We start from the raw sequence: 22,288 nt of genomic DNA, 5'->3' as shown, positions 1-22,288 counted from the left end.
CAACCACATTATGTAATGTGCCTTCTTTGTTGATGGCCTGTCACACATTGGCTTGGTAGCCTTGGCATTGCTGCTAGCTGTGGCTACAGATTACTGCTCAGCACAGTCATAAATTTTATTTGGTGTCATGGTGGCAGTATTTTAAGAGACACTATAATTCGATAAGCAGAACCTCGTTAATACGTTCTGTAAGCAAATAACACGAGAAAGAACGTATTAACCACGAAAACGTATGACCTGATGTCACTAAAAAATTTGGCAGACACAACTGTAGTTGACATCTACGTAATGCGAAACATTGCGCGGATAGTTGCAGCATGAAACACCGACGTGCGCCAAGCTGAAGGTACTCGAGCAGCCCGTGACAAATGTTGTCACTTTTGCAGCTTCAGGAAGCTTGCGTTTGCACTCCTCGAATACGGCCTGGGTCAAGCAGCTTCTTAGGGTTGGGCATTTCGGTGAGAAGTTTTGACGCGCCCACTCAGCGGCACGTTTGGGTTATCGCCTGTTAAAAGCGTGCAGTACCCTTACAACGGCACCACGCCCAACAATGCACATCACTAAGGTGTAATAGGGTTGGCGGGGTTACCTGTGAATGTGACGTGGGACAACCCGCGTGGGAGATTTCCAGATACCGGAAGAGACATGGAGGAAGGAAACAAATCAGGAGAGGGCCCTGACGTCACTTTTTTGAAGCTGGAAGTGCAGCCATGTTGGTGTGCCACCTCTCTTTGCGCCTCCAATCAGGGGTTCTGCAGCTCGCCGGAGCAGATGGGCGTGAACTTTGAACTTGCACTGTTACAAGCCGCCGGAAGTGTGCGCTCCTGACGCGCGTCAAAACAAAGCCTGCAAAACTTCTGGAGCAGTTTTAGTGAAGCAGACGCGCTCCTGTGTTTTTTCGTGCCACATTGAAGAAGACACCGAAGACCCGCGCCGTGATTGCTTAAGTGTATCTGTTGCTGGCCGACACTCACACTCACAGACCCAAAACACAACTTTCAAGCTTACACACCAAACTCCAAAGTCAGCTTTTCTCGCGAACAAAAGGTGCTGTGGGAAAGACACCAGCGGAAAAATGTTATCTCACTTTTCAGAGACCGAGAGCAGCAGCGAAAGCTTCAGGAGCGCGGTTATCATGGCAACGTTGACATTTGGGGTACCCATCCCAGTGCTTCTTTGCGAAAAACAGCACGTGACTTCCGCCACACCTCCTCCAATACGCTCGTGCTGGCCAGGGCCTCTCCTGGGGTTTCCTTCCTTCATGGGAAGAGAGAACCGAGTGCGTGCCCGCATTTTCACATTACACTGGTGGACGGGTACTGCGGGGACGCATGTTCAACAACTCCAGGCAACAAAAGCTCATCCAGAGCCCTCCTCCGTGCTCTCTTTCATAGCTCTGTTGCAGCCTTATGACATAATCTGCACCAATTACGTTATACTTCATTTGTATACAAAAAAAGTGCAAGTGGAATGTTCTGAATGTTTCTGACAAATGACTGTACACCCTTGCAATATATTAATAACATTGCGCACGCCTCAAATGTGCGGTACATCAGCAGCTTATAATGGTGAGAATCGGTGAGATCTGCTATGCTATTGACTTTGGGAGTGCATGCAGCCTGCCTTGGCTATCCATGGTGCCTCATTGTCCATAAACTCTTATGTGCTGCTAATTTTTTTCTCGTCTTGATTTCATGGCACATGCATGAGTTTAGTAATGTGAGAAAAATAGAAAGCGCATGGCAGATGATGCATAGTAATTGTACATGGGTTCTGCTTCACGCTGGCTTTTTGTAAACGACTGCATAAATAGCCCTGGCAGGGGGCGTGTCCTCCTGAAGTGAACAGATGGGCAGATGACGCACGCACAGGAGTGTACCGTACGCACAAGCGAGTACTATCACCGATCTCGTCACTTCTCGCCGTTATAAGACGCTGACATGCTGCGCGGTTGATGCTCACACGCTATTATGTTTTAAATTTGCGAAGGTGTTCCTTGTCAACTCTTGGAGCATCAAAATGCTGGCAGGGGCATTGTGCAACTTGCATGCATGCTTTTTTTTCCTTGCACATGGTCAGGGAGTCGAAGTGGTCCGATGCCGACAGCAAGATGAGCGTGAGCGTGTTGTCCTCGGAGGACTACCTGTCAGTGGGCGACATGATCCGTGACCTGGACGCCAAGGCTCTTATACGCTCCGACTTCATCCTCTTGGATGGGGCTACTGTGGCAAATGTGCCACTGCGACCCATCGTTGAGGAGCATAGGTGAGTGCTTAAATGGGCCATGCCACAAATTTTCGAGCTTGAATTATGCATTGCATGTTAAACCGTATGTGTCCCACAGCAAACTGGCAAAATTTGGGCGCATTCATTGCAGTAGAAAATTTGTATTTGAATTTTTTTATGTCGCAGTTAAACCGCGCAGCAGTTTGGAAACTCTGAGTGGTGATGAAATGAACTACCATTTCCAGAAATGGATCCCTCAGGTAACGAAAGCAGATCTCGAAGGCCATGCTTTTGTGTACTGCAAATGCTGGAAGTGATTGCAGAAGATGGAAATATGTCATGGCTGCTGTGCGTTGTTTTGTTTTTCAATGTCCGTCTTGGCAGTTTACTGCTGCTTTCCATGTTCAGTTCAACGGCGATGCCCTTGCTGTGTTGGGTTCTTGAACGTGCGGAGCAAAACGTTTGATGTGGTCTCGAACTGTTTCGGAGCAGACGACACAATGGTGGCCCCCCTTTTTCTGACATTATACAGTCCAGGCCAACATGGCTGTCGCTGTTGGTGGGAGGGGGCGTAGTGGCTGCGACTTCAAATTGAAATTTCAAGTCAAAATGTGTGCTGAGTGTAAGCTTTTTGTGTGCACAGTCGAACCCAGATATATGGAACCCACATATAATAAATTATTGTGTATAATGAACAGCAGTAAAATCCCCTTAAAAATTTTGTACAAAATTTTATTTTATATATCAAATTACATAGGGTTGTTCGTTTTCGGGCTTTATGTTTTTTCTGATTTGGTGGGTAGAGTTTTCTAACAAATACTCTGAAGTTCGGCGTTTGTTTGGAAATTAATAAGTAATAATGACAGTTCAGAGCATTGATAACTTCTAGGAAATAAAGCATTTTATTCACATAAAGCTGGTCATAGATTTTTCACACATCCTTGTTAACATCATCTGCATGTGCAACATGTCGGTCTCCATCTGAGACCTGTCCGGTCTTTGAATGTATCTCAGCTTAGAGAAAGTTCTCTTGACATCACAGCCTCCGTTAGCTAGGCACAACAATGTCAGTGCAGCATTTTCCAGCCTGGTGTAGCGAGTGGTAAAGTCATGCCAATACTCAATGAGTTCGACAGCTGTGTTAGTGGGGCTGGCTTCCAGCAAGTACTAGTCAAACTAGTCGGGAAGTGAATCCACGTCGTCGGTCACGGAAATGAAGAGAGGTCGGTAGTTAATAGGTTGGTATGTGGTTCTGGAATTCAGGGAAAAATCAGGTTTAACCAGATTCTCCTGAAACATGTTCGAGGTGTAAAAATTGGGTAAAATCAGGTTTTACCTGAAAATGAACAACCCTACCTATATATTGAACATTTTTTGTGATCCCCTTCAGATTCGATATATCTGGGTTCAGCTGTATAACCATATTGGGTCCTCTACTCTCAGTTACTATGATAAACTCAGAATAGTCGGTTGACTGTGTCATGGCTGCATTAACAATGTTTAAATTGCACTGGTAACATGAATTATGAATCCAGCAACCAACTAGACCATTTAACAGCATTACTTATGCTACTTTCTAATACGTTGGGCCCCATCCTTCCTTATTGGTTATGTGTCAGCCCTTCCGTCAGTCTAGTGTATTTAGTGTGTGCATCTTCTCTTTGTGTCCTATCTCAACTGTGCTGGTAACATGAACAAAAAATAAAGGCCAAGTGGCAACAAAATTTCATGTTGGCTAAATTTGTCATAAATAGGCAGTATGCATTATTGAAGTAATCTTGGCAAAGCTGCAGGATCAGTAATAACTTCTGCTTAGCATTAGCAAGACATTTCCTAACTACAGTATAGACCACTTATAACGTAACCGCTTATAGTGCAGGACCGGATATAGTACGGTCTTTTCAGACCTGTTTATTTTCCCATAGCACTCCATGTACAGTTAAACCTGCTTATAACGAACCTCCATATAACGAATTCCTGGATATAACGAAGTTTTTCTATTCCCCGCCGTTACTCCATAGAAGCACATGTATTTGAGACCTCTACGTAACGAAGTGGTAGCGGGAGACCCCTCGATATAACGAATTCCCCCCCCCCCGACAACCTAGAGATTTCGCCCCAAATTTTGTCATTTTTGCGCGAGCAGCAACCGGAAGCACCTTCTCCGCCGCGACGGGAGCGCACGTGTGCGTGCGTGCGTGTGCGAGGCGGGCCTGCATCCCTCGACCCGGCGATCTTGCCACCGCGGGCGCGACCTTTCCCCCGCCCTTCATTCAAACCTGATCCTGCCGCTTGCTGCAGCTGCTGTAGCCCGCCAAGCCGGCACTCTCTCCTTTTCCAGTTGATGTTGCCGACGTGCTGGTACACGCTGTGACACATCACACTAGATGAGCGCGGACACGCGCTCTCAAACGCTGGCGGCGTGTGGAAGCGCCGCTGGAGAAGCGAGCGAAGTGACCTTCGTGCTGTTGTCTATCGCTTCAACGCAAACTGAGCGCCGAGAACACACGGCCCGCACAAAGCTACGAGCCGCCGAAGCATCTACACTGCTAGACTCTGCCCCAACGCAGATCGCTTTCAAGATACGGCCCGCGCGACCGCGCGCCGCCGCGCAGTACGCAGTTGATGCCAGAGTACAGTACAACACCGCCCCGTTATCCCTCCCCCCTCGCTCCCTCGCCGGTGCCTCGAGCGCAACGGAAGAAGGCGCGCTTCCTCTCTGCTTTTCTTCCGCGCGCGAGATTTAGCGGCAAAAACGCGCGGCAACGCGTCATGCCGCGCGCGGCAGAAGCGGCAGGAATCGGGGGTTTTGCGGCGTGCTGCGCATTTCTGCGGCAAATTCCGCGTGCCGCGAGATGAAGAACCAATCAAGAGCGACGAGGGTGACATCACCGAGCCATCACAACCGGACCGCCGCCGGTCCGCGCCGGGTTTTCAATCGACGATCGTCGTCTCTCGCATGAAACAACGAGCGCTCGCGGTGTTGCTCGCTCGTTCGGAGAGCGCGGGAGATCTTATCGCGCTGCCGCGCGGCGAGACGCGCTTGCCAAGGTGGCCTCGCGGCAAGGCGCTGACGCGGGGCAACTGGCCGCCCGCGGCATGACGCGCGCGTTTTTTGCCGCTAGCGTGGCCGTACCTTTTAGACGCGGTCGTCGGCTCCTCTCGCACGTTTTCACTCGCACATACAGCATACGGCGCGCGGCGATTGCGTTATCACCCTTGGACTTTATACCGAATATCTATGAGCCAAAACCAATTTTAGGGCCACAACGCGTCATAGACACCATCTTTATAGCAAATACTCATCTCAAGGGCCATACTTTTGCTGGCGGAAACCGAAAATACGTCATAGTTGTCGCCCCCGGCACTTTGGGCGGCCAATGCCATCGTCAAGCCACCAAGCCAAGCGACATGAAAAGTCAAAATGGCCGCTCGGACCGGCGCGGGGTGGCAGTTCGCAACGTATGATGCGGGAACGGTCCCACAGTTCCGACGCGACAGTGGGGTTACCAATGCATTGGGTTCTATGGGAGCTGTGCCGGGACCGGCCGAAAACGACCTAACAGCCGGGAAAACGCAGCCCCCGGGAACGTAACAGCGGGGTTCTACTGTAACACTATACGACGCTACGACGCCATCGTGACGCTCGCTCTTCGTTTCCGATGCCTCGCGCTTGTGCGAAACGACACGCGTCCACGCATCCGGTACCTGGTGTGACATTCCAAGGATGAGTGCTTCGACGAAAACGGAAAACGGGTGCGCGTTACAATTGAGGGCACGTTAGAATCGAGTAAACACGGTAAGCGTTTTTCCCCCCGAATTTTCGTGCCGAACCTGCATATAACAAAATCCTGTTTATAACGAATTTTTTCGGGAATTATTATATCCAGGTTTAACTGTATGCGCATACCGCTTACAGAGCAGCTGCGTGAGACGAAATACCGGTTATAATGCGGCTTCCATGGGAAAATCTCGCCGACAAGGGCGGTACCGAGCACGCTTCTCAACCAGGTGCGCCCACCGATGAGAGAGGAGATCAACGAGGGCGATGCGGAGGAGGAGCATGAGACGTGGAGCATGAGTCCAAGGGCGATAAAATCGTCGCCGCGCACCGTATGTGTGAGTGAAAGCGCGCAGGGGAGCGAACGCGCAGCGGAGAGCAAACACGACTTCCATCACGCGAAAGGCCGTGGGGGTATGGGAGGGAGGGGGCGATGCTGTGCTACGGCACCAAATGTGTATCTTGCAACCGGGCGCAAGGGGAACTGGCGACGCAATCTCCCACGCGAAAGGAGCAAAGCGGGAAGGCAGCACGGGAGGGAGGGAGGGAGGGGGGGGGGGGCACAGCTTCTATTCTGCCAACAAATGCGTTCGCACCTGTGCCGGCTGTCGGCGTTGTCGTGCGCACCGTATCTTGAAAGCGATCTCCACACGGCTCTGACCTTTGTATGCACTGTGCTTATGCCGCTCAGTTTCTGTTGAAGTGTTAGAACGCACGAGCCTTCGCTCGTTGCGGCGGCCGTGTTTCCCCACGCCCACGTTTTGACAGTAGTTGTCTGCAGTCATCGAGTCTATTCATGTTTGCTTGTGCGCATTTACACCACGCTTGTTAATTCAGTTAGTAAGCGAATGTGTCAAGTTTATGCAGCCGATAAAACTACTATCCCTACTCCTTATAGCTCTCTACTAATTTGCTATCGCAATTGATGCTTCGCCTTTCAGGCGAAACTGAGACATTTTTTAAAAATTATTACTTTGTCTGCTTCATGCGAAGATCATGGGTATTTGGACATTAACCTTTCAACGTTCGTAAATTTAAACGGATGCAAAACTGCCAGTCGCATGCTTCAATTCTTGGATACGCGCGGCTGCTTGGTCTGCATGTTTTACATACGTGCAGGGCTTGCAAAATCGTTGTTTTGGTTATAGTGCGGTACCGCTTATAGTGCAGATATTCACGACTCCGGCGACTTACATTATAAGCTGTCTACACTGTTGTATTTAGCCTCTTATGTTTGAAAATCTGGAAACTAGAAACAAAAATGACTTTCCATGAGATATATATATATAACTATGTTGTACTGCGCGCCCATCTGTATATTTAATCTTATTTCGTTAAGTTCACTCGGGTTGAATCCTCCTTTTGTGGTTATTTTCACTGGTAATATTTATGTTGCTTTTGTGCTCAATTCGGTCGTGTGCAGTTTATATGAATGAGTTACTTGTGCAAGTTTGTAACAATATTTTGTTATGTTCCGAGTTAGCTTGCTTAGGATTGTTATGGAAATTTCGTAGACTTGTTTTATTATGTGATATATACTCTTTGCTCTTCTTATACTTGAATGAATCGCTCCTATCCTCAGGCTAGGAATTCAGGTGCATCAGTTCAATGCATTTTTGTAAAATGTTTATTGTGAATAAAATAAACGTTCGGGGTGGTGGGCAAGCTATTTTCTAAATGTAGCATGCAGAAATGCATGCAAGCTAACCGAAACTTGCCGTAGCAGTTTTGTGTAAAGAACCATGGCAGCTCTTGTCAAAGCGATGGCTCTCACCATACTTCTTATCAGGCCAGATTTGTGAGCAACTTGTAGCATTTGTAAGCTAGAAATGGTTATGTAGGCTTTGTAAAAGGCTATGCATTAAAGATGGGCAAAACGGCTCACTTCAGTGAGGGGCTAGGAACAGCTCAGCTCACTGAAATGAACCGGTTCATTTCAATGGCTCACCCGTTCACTCAAACGTGTAACCTGTGTTATGCATATTCTATAGTTATTGGCTTTGAAAAAAAAAAACAATATATGCATAATTTAATAACCGTGTTATATAGGTATTTTCGCTATGTTTAGAGAATATATTTACATATATTAAAAGCGTGAATTTTTAGTTGTAATGAAACTTTCTTTCCTTATATTGGGGATAAAATGCTTATGATACTGAACAGGCAGAATGCGACGTACTTTATCCAGAAAAAAAAATATGTAACTTCATCGTCATTACAGAAGCTTGTCTGTTTTTGTGGTACTTTAAAATCAACTTTCGTCAAAATAAGAACACAAAATGATTGTACATTATCTTTCAACTTTATTCATTTATTCACATACGTACGTTCACTCTAATATGAGTGAGCTGTAATGCCATGCAAAATGAATGTAGAAATAATTTCTTGAAGTACAATACAAAAATCATACGAAAGATCCACAAAACTGCCGCACGTACCTTTCGATTTTTTATTTTTTTCGTTTTTTTCCTTTAGCGCATGCGCGATACTGGCGATCATGCCATCATGCACCAGGACAAAAAAAAACAAAAAAAAAACAAATAAAGTTCTATTGCAACACAAGAGATCATTGGCCTTGTTTTAATGACGTGCTAATGATACACGCTCAGAAAATGCACTGAAGTGGATGTCATGGGGGACATTTCATGACTACACTAATTAACACAAATGAAGACCAGGACGTGAACTGTACATTCGCCTGTTGTCTTTAAAGACACGGAAGACAATCTTCGACGTGTTATTGGACCAGCGCACGATGTGCGATCGGTGAGAGTCGTGAGACATCGTTCGAACAGCAGCAGGCAACGAACGGTACCATCCTTTGCCAATTAAGGCTTCTTTACTTCTCCCCTCGGTGGCATCGGGCGCCACACGATAGGACGCACAAAAAACCAAAGGGACTGCTGCGCACACCATACACTGCGAGCGAGTATCAGTAGCGCGAGTCTGCCCACACCAGCCACCATTTGTCTGTCAGAAATCGAAACCAAGCAGAAGACCTGGCTCTGACGGAACGGTTCGGCACAGCTCATTCAACGAGAGAGAACCTGCTTCCTCACTCCGAAAGAACCGCCACTCCCTTACTGAACCACAGCTCCCTCGCTCTTTAAAAGAGCAGCTCAAAAGATCAGGCTCGCTCCTGAGCGCTCATGAGCGAGCCGCGCTCAGGAGCAAGCCGGATCTTTTGACCCGCTCTTTTGAAGAGCGACGGAGCCGTGGTTCAGTAAGTGAGCGGCGGTTCTTTCGTTCTTCAGCCGAAGGCGAGGGGGTGAAGGCGACTCTTGCGAGGAAGGGCGGGAGGGCAGTTGCTTTCTCATACCGCTAATAGATGGCGCAGAACTCGCACCCAGCAGGAGACCCGGCTCTGACGGAACGCATCGGCACAGCTCATTGAACGCGACAGAACCGGCTCCCTTTCTCCAAAAGAACTGCCGCTCACTTTTACTGAACCATGGCTCGCTCACTATTTAAAAAGAGCCGCTCACAAGATCCGGCTCGCTCCTGAGCGACCCATCTCTACTATGCATGTAAGGCCATGTGGGCTTGTAAAAGAAACGTACGGAATAGACAGAGGGTAGCAACCTGCTGACGGAAAGTAAGCGTTCAAAAACTGCATTGCGCTTTCAATGATGAAATGCTTATCATTTCCACATTTCTTTTAAGGTAACAGTTAATCACCACTGTGATTTCTCTTAGCCATAGTGACGCTGCATGCACAAGATTCAACGCGTGACTGTGACACACTATATTCTATAACTCGCTGTTCTTGTCTACCCTGATGTTGGCATTTACAAAGCTCATTGTGCCACCATACTTTACAGCCTCTGTTCTAACACTGTAGCAGTCGATTTAACAATGGAAGCTTCTTCAGTTCTGATCAGATTTCAGTTGCCCAAACTATCAAACAGCAGCAGCATTACATTACAGAAAAATGTTGCCAGGTGCGCGCGACATTAACCCCTGTATTCTCGAACGATCCTCGACTTAAAGCTTTTCCTCCACTACACCGAGTTGAGCACATTGCCACCACTTTACTGAAGACACTATGCTTCTCAGGAATTGTCACTGAGTGTCAGTGAAGCGCAGTGGTCACAAGGGGCGCTGCTGCCATCCACTTTCTTGAGTCGAGGTGGAATGCAGGAACATTCTAGTAAAATACAGGGGTAAGTATTTCACTGTGGCCACCTCAGGTCTGTTGAACAGGGTGCTGATTTGCCTGATAATGGCCAGTCTACTGCAGAACTCTCATAACTCACACGTAGCTCGTGATGGTGGCGAGGGGCGGTTATTGCAGGATGTTAGCTCCCCTTGGAGAACACCCTCAGTGCATGCTTGCATCCTGTGCTCTTGCAGAAAAACAGTTGCAAGGGACAAGGGTGCCTTAATGACCTTGGTACATCGGCGGCTGCCCCCGTGGCACCGACGTCGGTGTCGTGAGGATGACAGTGCAGTGGCCCTCAATCCAGAGACGGGCAAGCTCCTGCACCACATCAAGACCAGCACCACCAACAAGTGCGACTTTCCCCTGGTCAGTGTCAAGCGTTTCTTCGAAATTACAAGAGAGTTTAACCCATTCACCTGCCAGGAACTGTGCCTGTAGACTGGGTCTTTTGTACCTCATGTTTTAACTGCAGCAGCGGTTAGAAGTTCAGATCTTGGCTTGCTGTCTCCATCTGTTAGTCTGTTCTTTCCATGATGCCGTCATAATTGCGGGTATGTTGTCGTCGTCAGGCCACCTCCCCATTCTTGGCTTCACCTTCGCCTAACTGCAACTGAATTTAACTTTGGCTAAGTCGTTTATAAATGAGTAGTTAGTATATAGTACTAATGAAGCGATTTGGGCAAAGCTGCTGGTTGTCTAATTTTTGTATTCATCATCATCAGCCTATATTTATGTTCACTGCAGGACGAAGGCCTCTCTGTGCGGTCTCCAATTACCCCTGTCTTGCGCTAGCTGATTCCAACTTGCGCCTGCAAATTTCGTAACTTCATCTCCCCCACCTAGTTTTCTACCATCCTCGACTTCGCTTGCCTTCTCTTGGTATCCATTCTGTAACTCTAATGGTCCACCTGTTATCCATCCTATGCATTACATGGCCTGCCCAGCTCCATTTTTTTCTCTTAATGTCCATTAGAATATCGGCTATCCCCGTTTGCTCTCTGATGCATACCGCTCTCGTCCTGTCTCTTAACGTTAGGCCTAGCATTTAACCATAGGCCTGTAATTTTTGTATTAGTAGCCTTTAAATAGCACCTAAGCAGATGACCCGTGCACCTACTGGTTAGCAGATATGATGAAAGTCTCAATTCGTCGCCTCCAATATTTTTCAGCACACCATGGGCCAGAGGTCATGCCAAGGAGCCTGGTGTTTCGAGTTATGCATCACTTCCAGCGAATATTAATGAAGGCATTTTCTTCAGTTTCGGTATCAAAAACTTTCGCGAGTCTTTCGTGATGCTACTCGTACTTAAAACATAAAATTTTGCACGGAGGCTGCTCTGTACCTGCACTATCTTTTGCTAGGCCTTCTACGTGGACCAAAATTGACTGCTTTTTGACTACTTTAACATTGAATGGGTTAACAAAATGCAAAGTGGCTCATTATTTTGAATGTAACCATTTTCAATGTGACAAGGGCATTATTTTTAAATACTTTGAGTAATGTTACTCACTCAATCAATCGATCAAAGGTTTTATTTAAAATGCTAATAAACAAGTTCGCAAAGGATACAAGAAAGTGCTTGAACGTGCCTGGAGGCCTTCCACATGCAACAGTATAGGCAATTCAAGGTTGTTTTCAAACGTCTTTCCAATGACAGGTAGAATCACAGACAATTCGTCACATAATTGTGTTAAAAATGCAGTGAAGCACAGAAAATATTTTTTGCAGTAATAGCTAGGGTAGGAGCTACGTCAGGAGCTCACTAATTTGACCTTTGGTAATTCAGAGGATTCAGGTAGTTCTAATATTTCACAAATAATTTCAGCATTCAATCTGGTCTTGGAAAACATGCGTCATTGTAGAGCCTCAAAATCTTGTTAATTTTGAAATATTTAGCCATGCTGTTTCACAGCTCTTCAGCAAGGATCACTACAGTAATCTTACTCATGTAAAATGCTCGCTTTTTTTTTCCAACATCTTGGCAGACTGCTGCTCTTGTGAAAATCAGGCATGGGACTACTGTACCTGCTAAGACTGCAAACACTATTATGAATGATGTATAGAATAATGCAAACACTGGCTACATGGTACATGCACGTTTATTGCACATTCACATTAACGCACATTTGAGGTTCTGCACCAGTGATCAAGTTCTGCTTGTCACCAATTGGCACACTCCAAAAAGGTGGTCATTCTCCATACCGTCCAATCTGTTGAGTATTCCAGCAACTTTAACAGTTTCAAATGATCCCAAATGCCATGCAATCAAAATTCAATCTTTGACGAAACTTATTTTTCAAATCAGTGGCCTCGAATGTGGGATGTGTGGGTCTTGCACGAGTAACTACCGTAACTGTATGTCACATCTTCCATCTCTCCTGCAGAGCATCTTCCAGGAGCAGTCACGTGTGTCCCTTCACCACGACCTGCAGGACTGCCACGTGGCCGTGTGCTCCCCACACGTGCCGCCCATCTTTGCCGACAACTTTGACTACCAGACACGCCTCGACTTCGTGCGGGGCATCCTCGAGCATGAAGAGGTCAGTCGAAGTGTCGTGGCTTGCCGCTCTGTTGGTCGATTGCTGCATGGGATGTTAGCAGAACTGAAGAAATTGTCATCTCAAGCGTCCACGTGGACATAGCTCATCATGCATAGTATTCTAGTGCCGAGAACAAAGCTGTAGGATTGAATACCAGGTGCGATTCAATTGGAGGTGGAAGGTAGAAACACTCGTGGGCTTCAGAATAAGGCCACTTCAAAGGAGTGCAGATGGAATATATTTGTCCCGCTTTTATTGCTTTATTGGATAGCTGCCGACTCTGTAATTACGCTGTGGAGGCTCAATTCACCGAAGGCACAACAAATAGTTAATTACATCCCTTTCAATGCGACCAGTTCAATATGCCACCAAGTGCAACGTCACTTTGGATGTGATAAAGGAGACTCATCACGTCACTGAAAGCTGTTGTGGCGTTCTCATGGTACCAGATACCACTGATAGATGCGTACATACTATGGCCATGCTGCCAAAAGCCGAGTCCATTCAGCACTCAACGGGACAAGAGCGGAAAGTGTCTCCTGCCTGCATTTCCAATAGAAACAAATGAAGGGCCAATTTGGCAGCTTTTGGCAACACAGTCATGTGACCTTCAACCACCGCACCAGAATTACTCGCCCGCCCTTGAGTTGTTTGGCATACCACATGACTGTCACCTCCACTTTCGGTGACATGATGAATCTCGTTTTGCATATCTGAAGCCGTGCCTGACAGGCATTTTAAATTGGTTATATAATGGGTGCTTTAATTATAATTGTCTGTGGCACACTTGAGAAACTTGAGAAATGAAAACTGCTCCAGCCAAGGTTAAGAAATTATCGGTGTTTCAGGACTAGCTTGGTCCCTTCTTCAGGGGGTGATTGAAGCGGCCGAAGAAACATTGTCCTTTAAACTCCTCTCTTTGTGTTGAGATTCCTCCTCTCCATAGCGTCGTGAAGGCCGTGGGCGTACATGGGGGGGGGGGGGGGGGGGGGAGTGTCCTTAACGAGCGATTGATGTCGCCTTGAGTGTTATTAAAGTGCCACGACTCAAGTAAGAGTCTTCTCACAGGGTTGGTCTCGGTGTTGATTACAGAGGCACGGTTGCAATCAATTGCATGGTTGTGCTTCTCACAATGTTCAGCAAGAGAGCTGCACAGGGCTTCAAGTTTCCATACGTCATTCTTGTGCTGGCGAATTCCGTCAGAAAAGCTCTCGGCTTCACCCATGTCACTGACGGGACACTTAGAGCATGACGCTTTGTAAACAATCCCCTGGCACGGTCAGTTCTTCGGCCACGAGAGAAACTGGGCAAGCATTGACACTGGCTTGTGTCAAAACTTTCTGTTGACCTAATGCCTTCATTTTGGAACCATAGTAAAGAGGAGAGATCTGAGCTTCAGATAGCCACAGCATCATATTTCGCCACATAGAAATAGCAGCAAAATAAGTAAACGAAAATAAAAGAACTACATAGTGTCGCAATTCGTTAGTGCTGCCACGCAGACTCAGAAAGCGCTCCTATTGGCTGACACGGATTTGAATTGCTAGCACGTGATTTGCATGCATTTTGAGGTGACGAGCTGCATTGCTTTGACCCGGCAAAGCTTGGCAATTGGGGTAGGATGCATCGCTGGCTCACGTTAGTTTGGTTAATGCATTAAAAATTCAAAGTTAGTAAATGTACAATTCAGATTGGTCATACCTCTGGTCATATTGAAAGAAGACAAATGAAGAGGCTTGGTTTGTGTGCGTACCCCTGGTCGCAATACAATCAAACCTCAATATAAAGAACCTCCATTTAACGAAATTCGCTATGTAACGAACTATTTTTATTTCCCCATCTTAGTTCTATTGAATTAACAAAACCTCAATATAACGAAATTCTCGATATAACAAAGTTTTTCGCTGCAAGTACAACTTCATTATATCGAGGTTTGACTGTATGTCCACCCCTCAAACCAATATGTCCACCCAGGGGGCAAGAACCCTGGCTGGGTGCACGACATAGTCGAGAGCCTTCCGTTTTGCAACGAACACCATCCATGACAGGCATGCTTGTCGCCGAGCAGCTGTCTTTGCTTTTTTTCTTGCGGGGCACATCATCGTCAACCGAATTTATGCTCACTGCAGCACAAAGGCCTCTCCCAGCGATCTCCTCTCTCTTGCGCCAGCTAATTCTATCCTATGCCTACAAATTTCTTCATTTCATCATGTCGCCTAACTTTTGGCCATCCCCAACTAGGCTTCCTTTCCCGTGGCACTCATTCTCTTACTCTGCTGTCACTCTATGTATTATGCGCAGAGTAACCAGTGGAACCGACAGTGTACCTCGGCACCCATTTTGGTACTCTGTTAGGCACAAGTTTGCCTCAAATAAAGGGCCTTGTTCGTCATCTTTGTACATACAGCACTGTGTGTGACAACTATGTTGCACAGCCACACTTCTATAGCGTAGTGACAGGACAGCCCAACAGGGTCTCACAGTACTGAAAGCCTAGAAGTGTGTATGTGTGTAGTTTCGCATGTTCCCTCCCGTTAGGTGAAGCACCACTTATCGTGGCTCACACATCTCGCACTTTTCTCCGCATTGTACTGATCCAGATTATGGGCAACTCGATTTACGTGCACATCACCGACACCTGCTATGCAGCTTCAGCATGCAACCTCGTCATGTATGACGCCGTCAGGTGAGTTGCAATGTCACTAGCTATTTATTGCATTGTGACTCAAGTGCCTTGACATCAAACGGTACTTGAGGAGTAAGTTTAAGAAGTTGTTAACTCTTTCCTTGCCATAAAGAATGTGCTCATTTTCGGTGCGTTGATGTTTTAATATTTTGTTTCAAGAAGTGTTAGTCGCAACATATAGGTAACGTGATACGTAAAATTGCAGCCTAATCACTGGTGTCTTGAATGGAAGGAAAGCAGAAATAATTATTAATAAAGGTATTGTGGCGCAATGTAAAATATCATACGGAAGAAAAATGAGACAACAGAAAGAGTGCAAGTTTTTTGTAGTCTCTTTTTTCTTCCGTATGTTATTTTACATTGTGCCACAATATTTTTATTAGTTATGCACCAACTAGTATTGTTTTGTTTTAGCATAGTACTCTGCTAAAACAAAAATAATTGCTCAGAGAGGTACTGAAAATTCTTGTGGGAAATTTCAGAAACGCACCAATCATTATGAAAATGAATAGTTTACGATTTTTACTGAAAGTTCTGAAAGCACAAAAAAATATTAATATACAAAATATCTGCCTTGCTCCTGATTTCCAACTTCTCTAAGTTAGGCCACGCACAAAAAAAATAATAATAATATGCAGATTTGGTGCCATCAATATTAGCCATAGTGATGCCACGCAGGAAAGCTGTGGCTTTGCAAATGTGAAAAGGGATAAGTGCCTATTATGCAGGGAGCATTTATTTTTACTCCTTTCTGCAAGCCTGTGCTCTTCAGGCTTCGAAGCAGTGGTTCTCAGCTCGGGGAGTGTCTGCATCCTCATATTTGATTATGCTCAATCAGCTTCTGCCTGTAAGCAAGCTGGCTTAGCCATGCACACTGAACTGATGCTGGAGCCTTCACATGCTTTGGAGACTATTTGTACAGTGCTGTACGGCAAGGTACAGCGTGATTCATTATTGTGCAGTAATGAAGGAGGGCATTTGCACAGAGGGTGTTAAAGAATGAAGACATCAGACTGTTAGTCAAGCTTCTGTGGAAAGTCAAACTAAAATCAACTACGTGCTCTTGTGTCAGTGAAAACTCCACAAAAATGAGAAGCGTTTCTCATTAGAAGTTGTTCGTACGCTGTCGAAATCCTAAAGGATAAAAGCAACCCACTGGGAAGAAAAAAAGAATATCAAGTACAATAATAAAAACAATGTGTATTTCTGAGCATGTGCCCATGTTTGAGGCATCATTAAAGCAGCATAGATGTTGGAGCAGAAAATTAGACCATCCGACGGAAGCATCTGTCTCTTCACTGCTGCTGTCATTTTAAGATTTTATGATGTGGCCAAGCCAACAAAAGTGCCAATGCGCAAACTTTGAGTTTTGAGTTGAAGTTCTAAGAGCACTGGAGGCCAGTTTTGACACTACCTCTTGTTGGAGTTTTTTGTCACGGCTCCTCAGTGTTCCGAAAATGGCCAAATCTTACCAGAAGTTAAAGTCAGATCTTCACTTCATTGCTTAGGAAGATTTCCGTCTGGAATGTTTAACGTGCTGAAATGCTGTCAATAAAGTTAATTGGTTTCCTCGGTCCCAGTAAGGAAGGTTTTAAATTGTGCTAGTTTTTGGTGTGTGATATTTGGCATCTTTGAAGAACAATTTGAAGATAATCAAATTAGTTGATGGTGTCACCAAAAGCATTTCAAAAAGTGTAACGTCGCAAGATAAATTTGGGAAAGTATGTAATAAAAAGGTCTCAAAAGATGCATAATACAAAGTCAGCAATAGCTTTCTGGAATTTTGCCGCATTACCATGAGAGTTTCTTTTACAGCCAGATATTGCCATGGTAATGCAGCCGAATTCCAGAAAGCTATTGCCGACTTCGATAATCAGTGCCAATGATTTCTACTGGAATTTGTTTCACGTAAGTGTTAAGCTTTGTTGAAGACTGTGTGCTGCTTACTATATAATTAATGCACTTGTATATTTTGTTCTTATACATGATTTTATGCACATTGTTTCTCTTTGTAACAAGTGTTTCTCATTATACAACTACGAAGAGGGAACGAGCCTTGTGGATGCACACACTGGACACATGCAGTGGCGACTTCTAGTCTTAAGTTCTCGGTTTTCAGAGGACTCTAGATTCTTCTGCAAGCATTTCATGTTTTCTATATCGTCTTACAGTTAAACCTCAATGCTGTATATAACAAATCACTGAAATTGGCACTTTACTTCATTATGTTTGAATTCGACTTTTCTGAAGATTAGTGCAGTCGCCGCCTGATTTTTCTTGCTCGAAAGGGGCTGTAAAATTTTCCAAATTATCAGGTGATCGTAGACAATGAAGTTCAATGAGACAAAAAGAAATAATAATTTTCTTGAATTTGACAGTCGGCGACCGAAGGTGTGCTGTGCTATCAATATATTCACATTGGAGGTACAAAGCAAAGCCTGCGAAGCTTTAGCATCCACTCCGCTGCTGCACCTGATAGTGTTGCCCGCAGTGGGATGACGCTGTCACGAAAGAGTGCAGGCAGAGAGGAAGGAAGAAAGGAAAACATGCCTCACAAAGTGGGCTGCTCCCACGTTGGGACCCGCAGGCAGAGCCTTTTGGCCGCTTCGTGGGCTTGCTGGACGGCCCATAGTTCCTCGGTCAGGTCAGGGCTGCGAATCGTGGCCTTTAGCCTGTCCCGATCCTTGGAGGTTCATCTGCCTCTCAATTCAACGTGTCTCCAAAACTCGAGATTACGCGACCTCCAGCACTAAATGCACGGGAAGACGGCGCACATGATGTCTCCGCCATCTTTGGTTGCCCAGTTATTGCACCCGCCTCAGGTTACCTCCAAGATAGAGAGTACACAGGCTGCATATGACTCAGCCGCACTGACAGCCGTGCATAGCCACGGCTGGGCTAGGAGAGGAGACGCATGCTTACCTTCCCCTCACCCCTTGGGGGCGCTTGATGTTGCCATACTTTCAATGCCAAGATAAGCAACATACACGAAGGCAAGCAGGCTATTTGGTGCCTTCCATTGATGTCCTGCACTCGATGCATCAAATCTTCTGGTGCCTTAGCCCCGAATTCGCTGTGCATGGCCGAGCAAGCCAACCACAAAGCTTCTTCGTTTGCAGCCAGGACGTTCTGCAGAGGTGGAGCCACCCGCTTGTGCCCGACCTGTTTGTCGAGGAGGGCGGTCCGGCATGTGTGTACCACCGGCACAACATCTACAAACCCACCGCGGGACTGCAGCTCTCAAGGTACTTTTTTTGCTGTAAATCGGTGTACGCAGTAAGTGCAGCATATACCGTATTTATTCGATTATAAGGTGGTCATCGCTATAAGGTGAGGGTGCAGTTGGAAGGATCCAAGAAAAAAAACTGGAGTATGCACACTAATATAAGGCAATACAGAGTAGCTGACGAATTATCGTGACTCGGTGGGTATCGCCTGAAATACTGACTTACTAACGCAGGCAAAATGCAAAATGGCGACCGTGAAATAGGGGGGAAGGGAGCTTCAATGCACAGAGTGCAGGTTATATGCGAATTTTGCCTTTAGGTGTGGCTTCACAGCAGTGCGAATTTCTCTTTATAGTGTGGCTTCACGGCACCACGGCATGCATTGCCGTGAAGCCACACTTAGAGGCAAAATTTGCGTATAAGGCCTGCGAGGCTAAAAATTCTGGGAAAAAACCTCGCTTTATATTCGAATAAATATAGTATTGTTGGCCAAGGAGCCACTCGGTGGCATTCATCACATGATGAGGACACAGCCTCTCGTATATTCTTTCTAGCAAGTGTTCTGCGTGGGGCTGGTCAGTCGGGACCTATGAGCGCCTTTCATGTTTGAAATCTTGACCTGCAGGAGCTGTGTCCTGGAGCCAAGCACATTTGTCGGCTCCGGCACCAGAATCGGGGACAACACCATCGTGGCGAACTCTGTGATTGGTCGGAACTGCACCATTGGTGAGGGGAGGCAGTGTTCTATTCAATCCCGACAGACGGCAAAACAGTGCATGCACTCTACTGTGAAGCAACCGTGAACAACCTTCATGGAGTACTGACATATTGATGCAAAAGCATCAAATATTGAGTGATAAAGCCGGCGGCATCTGTAGCAACGAAACTTCCCATTGGCTGCGACGCCACGTCACGAGCACATTCTCATTGGCTGTGACGCTGGCTCGCGCTTGCTGGCTCGGGTCTTGACGGAGCAGAGCGGGCTAAAGGGAACACCTGCTGCCGCGGTATTGCATGAGGGGAGAGCTCATGTACTTGGAGCCTGTATGGCTGTTAAATGTAGCATAAAACTATAAAAATGTCACCCGAAGAAAAATATTTAGAGCGTCTTTCCACATCAAAAGTTTGAGCAGCAAAAATGCCGTCAAAGCTCACACCGCGGGACGCAGTACCCAAGAAACTACTGCTCCATTTGTTGCGTAACAACTTATGGAGGCTGCGGGGCGCACAGCAGCTCAGAGCGCTCGGAGAAACACAAGAGCTGACGATTCCTTCTGCGCAAGGAGGGTGGGGAAGGAGAGAGTGCACAATAACGTGACCAAGGACACTCTAAGAGGGGGGGGGGAGGTTGGCAGGAGATGCGCGCCTATCCGCCCTCTCTTTCTATCGTGCGCGTCTCCTCTCCTCCAAGTGTGGGCCACACGTCGTATCTTCGTGATAATCATCAGCAAGTGCAATGACCAAGCCGAAGGTGCTCTGCCTTCCTGGCAACACTGCGACGTTCTTTTTTTTTCTCGGAGTGAATATTTGTATCTTTTTACAATATCATTTTTAATTTGAGGGCGCCATCTGATGACGGCTGTGGGCACTAAGCACGGTCAGCCGTGGCGTCCAATATCTACGGCGCTGCGTGACGCAACACGCTAATCTCGGACGCTGTCAGCCACATCGATGCATTGCTCTCGGCGCGATCTGCACCGCATGAGCTGGCGCTCATAACCATGCTATTATGGCCTGACCTTGCAATTTGTATACAGTGGAATCTCGATGATACGAATCTCACGGGGTCATGAAAAATATTCGTATTAGCCGAAATTCGTATCATCGAAACACAATTAAAACTATACAAATTATGGGGGGATGAGGGGATCAGATCGCGAAAATCGCGAGAAAAATATATTTTTGAAAACCACGCGTTTCGGTATCTGCAATGCCTAATCTACGCTGTATCAAAATGGTTTGGCTGAAAACGCACTAAAAGTGGCTGAAAAATATTTATTCGTCAGTGCGCAGGGCGAGAAAACAGCTTTAAATCGCGCCAGATCACCGCAATTCACGGAGACATATCTCGTATTTCCCGCCACCGAGCGCCGCCATCTTGGTATCGTTCGAAAGCTCAAAGTTTCGCCGTTCCGCTTCTCAATTCGTCCGTCGTCGCCATCTTGTAACAAACACGCAAACTCAAAAGAAGCGCGGGTCTGCGATAGGCAGTCACACGGGCCCTCCGATGAAAGCGGGCCTCCGATTGGCTGCCGTGCTGAAAGGCGTCTCTCTAGTGGTTGCTGCTGTGGCAGGGGCAAGATGGCAACCACAGTTGTCTGCTTTGTAAACCACGCCAGCGTCTTCACTTGACATGCAGAATTCGGATTACTGAGAGCTCCAGATTAGTGATGGATCGTCGCTCGTTGGAGAAGAAATTTTGGACGAAGCACGCCTTCGGAATACGGAAGCGCAAGCCTCCTACGGCAAGAAAAATACGGCGATTAGCGGGAGAAGCGGAGGAGCACCCGACTGAACGTGCCACGCTACCTTGCACCGTGGATTACGTGCCGCGCTATCTTGCACCGTGTGACTCCAGCAGCGAAACCGACAATCGCCCTGTGTCATCGGCACCGATAACGCAGTCGACGGAAGACGCGCCAACGGAGGCTCCCCCGCCTCGGCGTACCGCCGCGCGAATCAGCCGAGATCGTATCTCGGTTGACATAGCTCGCTGCGACTAGGCAAAATGGCACAAGCGCAAAGAACGCGGCCCGAAGCACAGCAGCCACTCCGTCCGATGGGCGGCCGCCGAAAAGGAGGAATAGCACAAAAGCAACAAAAGCGCCACCGCTTCAAACTTTTCGCGCCAAGTCGCAGCTTCCACGCTGTACGGCGCCGCGCCCACGCCTCCGCACTAAAAGAGAAAGGGAAAACGTGCGTGACTGCGCGCTGTTCTCTTTCGCGGCCGTCAGTGGGGCGGCATTTATTCGTATCAACCAACGCGGGTCGAAAGTCGATTCGTAACAACCGTACTCTAGCACATTGCAAAGTAATGGGGCTCGGCCGGGACTACGGAAAAATTCGTATCATTCGGAAATTCGTATTAGCCGTGATCGTATCATCGAGATTCCACTGTATTAGTGGTTACTGAGAAAGTACTATCCACCAGAAATGTCCTGGGAATTTGTTAAATTATTTTTACTTCACAACTTTTAAAACCTCGTATTTACGAAATTCGCAATTTAACGACATTTTTCGCTGCAAGTACAACTTTGTTATGTCGAGGTTTGACTGGACTTGTATCTACGAACCAGTTTCGGTGTCCAAGAAATGGATGCCTCATGGTACATACCCTGGATCTCCTTGCTCCTTCAATCACTGTGTCTGCCACACGTTAATTCAACCATCTTCGTATGAGCAACGTTGTTGTGCCTAGCCTTACTGCTACACGATGTTAGAAAATTTTTCTTGTCATGACGTGACGTCATGACACTTCAAATATATCTGCCAAAAAATCTGACTATATCTGAATATATCTGACTTCAAAAATATCCGTCAGTACTCCTTGCAGTCTTTATCTGAAAGTTTTAGCCCATCGCTATGCTATTGCATTCTGTGGATTACCAGAACACCTACAGATGTGGCTGGCACGAGCAGCTCTGGTGGCCCCATCTGGTGGTGGG

The 22,288-nt window shown here is 46.7% G+C and overlaps 1 protein-coding gene across 1 annotated transcript in view; it reads left to right on the top strand.

The window, feature by feature from the left end:
- The window catches only part of LOC119441638 (translation initiation factor eIF-2B subunit epsilon-like), a 43,982-nt gene that overhangs the window by 4,221 nt on the left and 17,473 nt on the right, over positions 1 to 22,288 (top strand). The window contains 6 exon segments of the mRNA XM_037706241.2: positions 2,080 to 2,265; positions 10,361 to 10,535; positions 12,555 to 12,710; positions 15,311 to 15,396; positions 18,516 to 18,641; positions 19,249 to 19,349. Of these exon segments, the coding sequence (XP_037562169.1) occupies positions 2,080 to 2,265; positions 10,361 to 10,535; positions 12,555 to 12,710; positions 15,311 to 15,396; positions 18,516 to 18,641; positions 19,249 to 19,349 (830 nt within the window).

Source organism: Dermacentor silvarum, chromosome 2 (genome assembly GCF_013339745.2).
Source record: "Dermacentor silvarum isolate Dsil-2018 chromosome 2, BIME_Dsil_1.4, whole genome shotgun sequence".
Taxonomy (NCBI): domain Eukaryota; kingdom Metazoa; phylum Arthropoda; class Arachnida; order Ixodida; family Ixodidae; genus Dermacentor; species Dermacentor silvarum.
The sequence above is the reverse complement of the archived record's forward strand: the minus strand, read 5'-3'. Positions and strand labels throughout refer to the sequence as shown.